The sequence below is a fragment of the Arachis ipaensis genome, chromosome B06 (assembly GCF_000816755.2).
Source record: "Arachis ipaensis cultivar K30076 chromosome B06, Araip1.1, whole genome shotgun sequence".
Classification (NCBI taxonomy): domain Eukaryota; kingdom Viridiplantae; phylum Streptophyta; class Magnoliopsida; order Fabales; family Fabaceae; genus Arachis; species Arachis ipaensis.
In genome coordinates this window covers 126,600,237-126,610,160 of record NC_029790.2, presented here as the reverse complement: position 1 = coordinate 126,610,160, position 9,924 = coordinate 126,600,237, and the positions used below count along the sequence as shown (strand labels likewise).

The 9,924-nt window shown below is 34.5% G+C and overlaps 1 protein-coding gene and 1 long non-coding RNA gene across 2 annotated transcripts; one reads left to right on the top strand and one right to left on the bottom strand.

Moving 5' to 3' along the window:
• Window positions 925–4,974, bottom strand: LOC107647573. The gene is made up of 2 exons (XM_021105045.1): window positions 4,845–4,974; window positions 925–3,323 (listed from the first exon to the last, which is right to left on the bottom strand). The coding sequence occupies exon 2, from the start codon at window positions 3,209–3,211 to the stop codon at window positions 989–991; it is 2,223 nt and encodes a 740-aa protein (XP_020960704.1). The 5' UTR covers window positions 3,212–3,323; window positions 4,845–4,974; the 3' UTR covers window positions 925–988.
• On the top strand, window positions 7,172–9,507 carry LOC110263575. Its single transcript, XR_002349399.1, has 3 exons — window positions 7,172–7,332; window positions 9,008–9,091; window positions 9,261–9,507. It is a non-coding gene; the product is annotated as an uncharacterized LOC110263575 (long non-coding RNA).

The window sequence follows — 9,924 nt, the reverse complement described above, 5'->3', positions numbered from 1 at the left end:
TAAAACTACGATCGATTAAGATTGCAAAATATTTATTATGATTAATAGAAGATCTAATTTGTTATTATTTTAGTTTTTGATTATTAATAAACATAATAGATGAATAATAAAACAATAATTTATAAAATAAAAAATTAATTTTATAATTAAATAATATATAATATTAATTTGTAATTAAAATTAAATAAAGACTATTTAGCAGTTATTAAAAAATTTAAAAAACATGCTTTGTTATGGGACCATTTAATGGTCCAAACGTTCTAGGATTACCGAATCCGGTGACATGTTAATTACCTGAAAACTGCTTTCTATTTTTTAAGAAAAATAAAACACAACTTTTTAAGATTAAAAAAAAAAGGAAAAAGGAAAAAGCTATTCCTAAGACTAAGAGGTCAAACATGCTAATATTGGATAAGAAATCCTCCTTAACGTAATTACGAAACGAAAATAACAACCATCAAACTAATGGTACAAAGTTGTGCTATCATATAACCTCCACTAGAACCTATTGAGAAGGCATTTGCTTTGCAAGGCAGAAAACAAATTCTGTATCATCATCGCAACTAAAAATAAACAATGACAGTGAAACTTGTATTAGAAACATCATTGGAATTGAATATCAAACAGAAATTTCATAGATGTAAGTAAACAATGAATTTGATGCGAGTTACCACAAACTTAACAAGACAGACTAGGCACCAAAACAACACACCAAAACTTCTGAGTTAATCATTTTGCTTGTAGAAATGACTATATCATTGACCTTTTAGCATATCTATACCTACATGGAAAACAAAATAGTAAGTCCCAGATTTATCACCGTAAAGCACTATAGGCTGTTCACATTGGGGTTACAAAATCAATAATATTCTCATGCATTCACCTAACGTTCTATACTGTGCAGAGTTCATCTATCATTCTTTGTCCATCTACCATCCTTACCTAAATTTTCTACTCTACTCGGTTCTGAAGCATATTTCTCAGGTAACTAACTTGTGTCTTCCTTTGATTTTTCAACATTGTCCAATGCCTCATTGGCTTCATTCTTTGTCTGAAGGAGGTCTAAAGAGGTGGCTGCTGGATCCAACTCTTGACAACCCCTTGGAGCATTAGGAGCTTCTTGTCCTGTAAGCAAGTAATTAGGAACCTGATGAGAGAATCGAAACATCTCCACTTTGGGAATCTTCCTTACCAGATCATGACCTTCAATCCTCTGAAACACTGCCACAAAACCATCAACCTTGATAAGTGGTGTAACAAGTACACCTTGCTTGTCATTGAAATCATCAAGTACTTCCACCATATCATACTTGTGCTTCACTTCATCAGGAGTATCTTTATTCCAATCAGGAGACCAGTTTCTATAAAGTGCCCAGATATCCCCCTTCCTCGGAAAGATGCGAACAATTCCTCTGTTGCCTTTTGCCCATCTAACCTTATGGGAAAAGGAATTTAACGATCCAGTTATTTCACGTTTGCCGATCGTGAAATCCCCACAAGTTTTATAAAAACCAGAACCTATCCAATCCATCGGGCCCAACTCCTTGTTGCTTCGAGAGTTAAGCCAACTGACACTCATTTTAAATGGCTTCGTTGACATCACCTTTTGAACTTTAGCATAAAATCTAGGCATTCCATCATCATCATCGTAAGCTGCCCAGACCTGGTCCTCTGCAAAGGAATTTTCAGCTCTTTCCAAGTCAAAATTGTGAAAATCAGAATCAGTAACGGGAATCACATAGTCTTGGTTCTCCTTTCCAATATCATCAGATGTGACGGGAACAGGATCCCTTTCCAGATGTCCATTACCATTAATGGTGGAATCTTCATGCTTCTCCGAACCAGTTGTTTTGTCATTTAACAAGCCTTTTTGTCTCACATTTCCTTTGTCCTTGTTCATAACCTTATCTTCCTGCTTCTCTGAACAAGTTTTGTCCTTTAACGTGCCTTTTTGTGTCTCGGTTCCTTTGTCCTTGTTTGTAACCTTATCTTCAGCTGTTGATTTCCATTCTTGGAGTTTCTTGCGAATCTCATTCTGTGCTTTATTGCTCAACATGTTTCGCAATTCATACGTTGACAACTCTCTCATGCCGCGATGCTTGTTAGTAAAACGTGAAAAACCATGTGTCGTTTCTATACCCATGTGAATGTCATCTGATCTCATTTTCTTTACAGTTCTTTGGACATTATAGAAAGAACCATCAGACCTCTTGTACATGTGACTGCTCTCCCTTGCAGCAATTGAAGGAGCACCCTCACATGTGCTTCTTGATTTCACAGTTGCCTGCTGCTTAGTAGATGCAGCTGGAGTAGATGCTGAACTATCTTTGCTAGCAAAACCATGCATTCTTGAGTGAGGAGCGTACTGGGAGTTTGTGTTACTAAAAGAAGACCTGCCTCGCACACTGCTTGATTCTATGTTTTGAGAAACTGAATGAGTTCTTCCTGGATTAGTAGTGGGGTGATCCCAACCACCAGCACGAGGCTGAGAATTTTGTTGATGTTGCTGAGCGGAACAATTAAAAGACTTAACACCATCAGCAGGTGGAACCTTCTCTACAGCCACAAACGCCTGATTACAGTTTGGACATCGTAGCGCAACATTCAAATAAATCCTGAGATATTGAAGTCGTGCACTACAACGAGTACAGATAGTCCAAAAGGTATCAACCATTCTATATGGAGGAGGAACGGATGTTGGAGGAGCCTGAGCATTATTACTTCCAGTTCTTGCATTTGGAGTTGCCATCCTATTTGGATTGGGTGCTTTTGGTTGCGACACAACGTGGTTGGGAGCATTATGCTGAAACCCTGTTGAACTCCTCTTCTGATTATATGCTAGTCTTCTCGCCTTATCTGATAGCAAAGTCCATGCCTCAGAAACAAGCTTAAACGCACCGTCCGCACCCGGAGACTTGTTTTTGTCAGGATGAAGAGCGAGAATCAGCTTTCTGTACTGCTTTTTAACTGTCTCATCATCAGCAGAAGGAGTCACTCCAAGTACACCATACCAATCTGTTACTCCACTTATTTTTTTCTCGGCGGAGATATAAACATCCAAGGTTGTCACAAACTGGGTAAGACCCTCCAGTGCAGGATACAAATTAAGAGCCTTGAGAGCAAACCTTTTTGCACCAACGTAGTCCTTTTCAGATAATTTCCTCTCTGCCACTTCTTTGGCCCTAACTGCCTCATCTTTATTGCACTCCATACTTTTCTCTTGTCTCAACTCTTTACGTGTGGCTTCCTCACATAGTTAGAAGACAGAGAAGAGCATAAACCATGAACACTGGATTTAATAATAACACACATAAACCTTCAATCTGCACAGGAAACAGAGAAGAGGGTGAAAAATGAGATATGCCACTAAAATTATTAAAGTGATGAAACATAAGTTATGTTTAAGCAACATTTCAGTTATGTGTTATACACATTCAAAACTAGTAATAACAAAAGCTATGGTTTAAGCAATTCAACATATTTTAACCACTGGATGCCTATAGTCAGGTGTTTCTCTATAGGCTTTCCAAAACCAAAAGATCAATACGGCATAATTTGCGAAGGCTACTAATTATTTAGCAAGTAAGGACCAGTAAAATTTTCAATATAAAGTGTATCTCCTTCTGGAACATAAATGCATTTGCTCTTGTGCAAAAAATACACTCTAAACAACTTGGATTTTTTGTGAGCTTTCTTGAAAGAATACACGTTGCTTATGCAGATGATCAGAATACAACATTTTGAAAAGCCAATGGAAAAAACAATGTCACTTGTTGATACTTGAACTCTTACAACAACTGGTAACCTTTAGCCAATACAAACAAAAGTTCATGTTTCTAAACAAGGGTACAAAAACAGGGCAAAGCTGTCTTCTTTGTTTCCTTCATAAAAGTTTGAAAACAAGGTGACATGTTCATTATTATTATTATTATTGTTAGTAAAAACATATCAAATGAGAAAACCGTTAAAAGAAATCAAACAAACACTGTAAAAGTATCAATCCTCTCCATGCTCAGTTGAATAGACTTCTGAGCATCCATTACAAATTATCGTGACTTTGGAATGGAGAAGATGCATTTATATTAAAATGAACTTCAAAAAAGGTAAAGAACCCGCAACTAACAGCCCCTTCTCAACTATTAGTATAGTAAAAAAAAATGGTCAAATAATACCTTTTATAATCATTTGTAAACTCAACTCAAACTCGATAAAATAATCCATTTTTTTTTTTTCTTCTTCTTTAGGGATAGCAATAACATAACACTTCATCTTGCCTATAGGTAGCATGCATCAATCGATCATAAAATCGAGAGTACCAACTCTGAATGTTCAACAAATAATACAAAGACGCAATAAGTAAAATTGTCTCCTAAAAAACAAAATCCACACAAATCCAATTTAAAATATCATGACCACCCACATAACGTTAAACCCTGAACCACGTACCACAGAACAACAAACCCTAGCAAAAGAAGGTTAGCATAAAGAAAATGGAGAAAAAGTAAAGGAACAAAAGGATCACGTTGAAAACCGAGCCACGAGTGTCGAATGTTTGAAAAATCAACCTCGCTTATTTGGAGGGAAAATGAATAGCTCGCCATGGATCTAAGTTACATGCAGCTTTTCAATTATTTATTTATTTATTTATTAAAACAACATGTAAGCATGTAACGGTGGAAATTCACAATGTGGAGCCATGCAAATACAGTGCATACAGAAACCGAAACCCTAAACTCTGACGATGAATACAGGAATCTAATAACGAAACAAAATTAATAGTAAAGAACACAGAAGATTTTCTACGTGCTTTGGAATTCGGAGAAGTGACGAAGGAGTTAAATTACCAAAAATGGAGGGAGAAGAAGACAAAGAGGCTTGTTTGCGTGTGACGTTACGAAATTTGAATCTCAGAAGACGCACTGACCCTTCTGTCAAGCTAGCCGGGAATTCATTTTCTTTCTTTTGTTTCTTTTTTTAGTTATTGAGTAACACTGTAGTACTGTACACAACAGTCAGAAAGTCACGTACGATTACACACCATTTTATAGAAGAGTGAGGATCGTCCTGACAAGGTGGTACGTGGCTGAAAATAAATGTCCACTATAGAGATATGCATATCATTTTGAATCTTTAGACATTAGCTTTCTAACGTAAGTAGAACCACCTCATTTGAACCTCTGTAACTCAAGTTATGGTCACTTGAGCATGAAAAGGTTAGGGCTGGAAGGAGGCCGCCGGGCATGGGCCTTGTGTATGCCATTTGCTTGTGTGGCTTTTGTTTCGTGGGCCATGCTTTTATTTTCTTTATGCTTTCCTGGTGAAAAGACATTGATTCTTGCCATTTTTTAGCCCAAAATTTCTGAAAACATAAAAATACTATTCCAATTCTAAATATTTGATTAATTATTAAAGTCTATTAACAATCATAGGAAATTTAATTAAGAACCTAAGAAAATAAATAAAAAAGAGCCCTAAAAATTGTTTAAGATAACGTGTCATTATACATGTATTGCTTTTTGGTGAAAACCTATTAATGAAAAACTTAAGATTACTAAACACATAAAAACACATAAAACTTAATAAATTTAAAATAGATTGCGAATAAAAGACATTAAAATAGTATGTACTCATGCCTGCATGCCAATAAGTCAAATCCTGTTGGAATGCATTAGACGAATCACCCACCGCGGACTTTGTCGTTGGAGCTATAGGGGGCAGAGAGGGGAGTAGCAAAAGGACTCACGTAGTTTGGGTTCAGGACCATGATGAATTACTGGTTTGCTGGAGCCGCTTGTGGTGTCACAAGGGTCGGCAGGGTAGTCAGTGTAGAGGGTAATGACTAAGCAGTTCTTGGGGATCCAGTAAAAACCCTCCCTCTACCACGACCACGAGACCTGCTCGTTCTACCTCTGCGACCTGTCATCATGTCTGTCAAAGAGAATATACTATTAACACTAGTCAGCATATATACAACACAAATCCTTCAATATTTATATTATTTCAAAATACATTTGACATAACCTCCCTTAAAATTAGACATATATCCACCTTTATGGTTCCAATCCAACCAACCTCAATTCACAGCACCAATAAAAAATCAATTAAATTCACAACATTTTCAGCAAAATATATTAACTTATTTATACATTGAAAAGACGAGATTTTTGTTTGAGTCATGCTCAGAAATTTTAGCAAATAATTATTATACATGTTTATCCAATTATCATGAGATTTATTTTGCAATAATGACCTCATAATATATTACTTCATATTTATTTATAATAGTTTCATAATTCCTATGCATTGATATAAATTAACATAATGAATACTCAATTAGAACTAATTCTTTATGTTCTCATTAATTCATAAAAGCTATTACATTGCATAATTTCAAGACACAAGTACTAATACAAACAACATATGATGATTTAGGTACAATGTATAATTAATATAATTTATATAATATTAATTTTATATCTTCAAATATCATAAGCAAGCAAATTAAACCTAATAGCTGAAATAATATTTAATATAATTACATAGAAAATGCTAATTATTAATTATTTAGGCTTTAACAAGGAGATTTATCTTCAATGGTCTAAACTCACCAAATACAAAACATGAAGTCTCTACCATAATTAACATTCCATTCTTCTAAGACATGCCAATTAGCATATGATAACCAATGATAACCAATTTCACTTACTAACTACAAATTAACATATAACTAAACCCTAAAATAACTTAAACAAAGAAAAAGAGTGATCATGGAACCTAAGCTTCAAACAGAGGAAGAAGAATTCAGGGGAGGGAGATGTAGTGACAAGGACAGACACTGCTGGTGGAGCACCGTAGTAATGTTGGACGACGACGGTAAGATAGGAACATAGAGAGAGAGAAGGAGTCGCGGCTGACGGAAGGGGAGGAGTGTAAACCCCGAGGATTAATAAATAAATAATTAATAAATTAATTATTATTTTAAAAAATTAAAAATTTAAATTTTATAATTTAAAAAAAATAATAATTAAAATACGAATTTTAATATTAATTTTAAAAAATTTACTCTAAAATTAAATCAACAGCTAAATTGAGTGAATTAAGTCTAAATGGATTCAAGTTGGCCGTATAATACTCTAACTTTAGCAAACATTTAACTTTATTTTTTATTTTTTATTATGCTTCACCGATAGAAAGAGAGGAGAAGAAAGAAAGAGAAATCCTAAACCCACAAATTTCTACCGTCCATAACTTTTGATTCCAAACTCTGATTGAGGAGTTTTTTGCAGCCACGCATCTTCTCATCGAGATTTTCGATTCTAATCCAACAAAGTGGTAAGAATCTTTAAAATTTGTATCCAGTTTTTCTTCTATATTTTCGCGTTTTTTTATTTTGGAGAAGTTGAATTATTGTGATTTTGAATGTTTAAGAATATTCTATCGTGAATTATAAGTGGGTTTCATCCCAATTTTGAGTGAGTAAAATAAAAAAACTTTGAATCTTTGTAAATTAGTGAATTAATGAATTTTATGTTGATTATTGTGAAATTGTCTGAAATTAGATTGTGTGCATATGAAATTGAAGTTAAATAGAAGATCTTAAATGCTTGATTTGGACTCATTATGGCTGAATTAGATGAATTAGAGTTTGGAACCTTTGAAAGCTTATGTGGGTACATTCGTTGGAATTTGGATTTGGTGTGTGAAAAAATGATTTATGATGAATTGAGATTGAGGGTTAGGGAATCATGGTTTTAAATCGAGCGAGGATTTTGAAATACGGATTGGTGTTGTTTTCAAAAGAAAAGATTTGGGAAAAATATTGAATTTGGATGTCGTAGAATTTTTGGGTAAAAAGTGAATTTTGACAAATTTCGACAGGCTATAACTTGGTTTCTGCATCCCCAAATCTTGTGAAACTTGTTTGAATAAAAATTGGGTCTATGAAGTTTATGATATTCAAAGAACGAAATAAAAATAATTTTTAACGAAAAAGTTATGCGCGTTTAGAATTTAGATTGTAAAACTGAATTCTGCAGCAAATTTCTGAAAATTAGAAACTCTAGTATGTGTGCGTACGCACACTATCGTGCGCACGCATAGACCAGAATGTGTGGGAAGCTTGTGCGTACGCACGAGGGGTGTGCGTATCCACACTTTGGGGATTTTACAAGTTGTGCGTACGCACACGAAGAAAAGCTCGTCTGGTGCGTGTGTACGTACAGTACTATGCGTACGCACGATTTCCTGTTTTATACTAAAACTTTTTAATTGCTCAACCTTCCTGACAAGCTTGTAACCCTCCAAAACCACTGTTTTTTGTTGAAAATTTACGATTTTTGAACTATCAACCATTCTTCTAAGTTTTTTAAACTTCTGAAAATTCTGTTTAAAGTCCGATAATTAGAATTAGGCTTAAGAAAGAGAGTGAACCTATTGACAGAGTTAAATTGACATTGAGGAAGAGTTGTGAAGTGAATGATTTAATTTACGATGCATGGACAATGTTGAATGATTGAGATATTGAGGATGACGCGATTGATTTTAATAATGACTTTTGAATAAATTGAAATTATATTGAAAATGGGATTGAATTTGATTGTCATATGTCACCAGCTAAGAGACAGCGGCGTGTCCATTTGCTCTAGATATAATTGGAGATTTTGGGTAAGATGTAGTGGCGTTGTCCACTTGCTCCAAGCACACGGGTAAGATGCGAGGGTTGCGGTTTGGTCCCACTTGCTCCATGTTTGGTGTTCTTGTCCAGGGTTCGCTACCGGACATGTCGGGTTTGGCTATATAATCGACAGATGAGACTCATCAGCTATAGGACAGGCATACATCATATGCATTTGTATGATTTGTTTGGGTATGCATTTGTCTTGGTTTGCCTAGTTGCTTATTTGTAATTAATTGCTACTTGTCCTATCTGCTGTAACTGCTATCTATATCTGTGTTTTCCTTGTGTTTTGTTTGTACTTGTATCTAAGAGACCGCTCATATGGTGGAGGTGTGATGAAGATTGTTCCACTGGTGATTCGAAGGTTTGGAGGAGACAAAAGGTGCAGAGTTATACTAGGGCTAGAATCTCTTGGTAAGATTACCTATATTATTGGTTTAAAATAAATTTTAAGATTAATTTGAGTGTCAGAGTTTTAGGAATGCCTCTGACTTTTTCGCGACCTTATATATTATCTATGTGGGCATCTTCACCATGCTGAGAACTCCTAGTTCTCATTTCATACATATATTGTTGTTTTTAGATGCAGGACGCGAGGCACCTCACTAAGCATTCTGGAGACTCTTTGAAAGCGAAGAACTCTTGTGTGAATAGATTCTCCGCCTTGTGTATTTTGTATCCCTCATAGAGGTTGATTTAGAGAAACATGTGTTTTGTCTTATATTTTGGATATATATACTCAGGTCGGTCTTAGTTTCGCAGGTCAAGTTTGGAACTTGATAGTTGTATCTTTGGAACTTCAATCTTTATATATACGTGTGTTATCCTTTTTTTTTTATCTTATTTATCCGGTTTACGCATATCTTTGCAAGTGTAACATGATTTTTTGTTTTGTTTAGTTTCTTCTTCAAGACTCCTAGATATGAATTCTTTTAATTATAATTATATATGTATTTTTCTTTTAGAGATTGTAATATCTCGCCACCTCTACTTTACGACTTAAGTGTAAGGCTTTGCGTGATAAGATGTTACAATATTCATAGGACCAGTTTAGGCAGAATTTTTATAAATAAATTTTTTTTCACTATTTTTAAAAAAATAACATTATCTAAAAAAAATTGAAGAGATATTTATGAATATATCAAAAAATTTTTCAATGTTAAACTAAAACTTTTAACATGATTTATAATTATGATATGAAAAAGTATTCAATTTTCATTTTTTTTTTTTTATATAAGTATCTGGAT

What these genes read in the sequence shown, in the direction of transcription:
- LOC107647573 (XM_021105045.1), bottom strand. Translation starts at nt 3,211, where the DNA reads ATGGAGTGCAATAAAGATGAGGCAGTTAGGGCCAAAGAAGTGGCAGAG.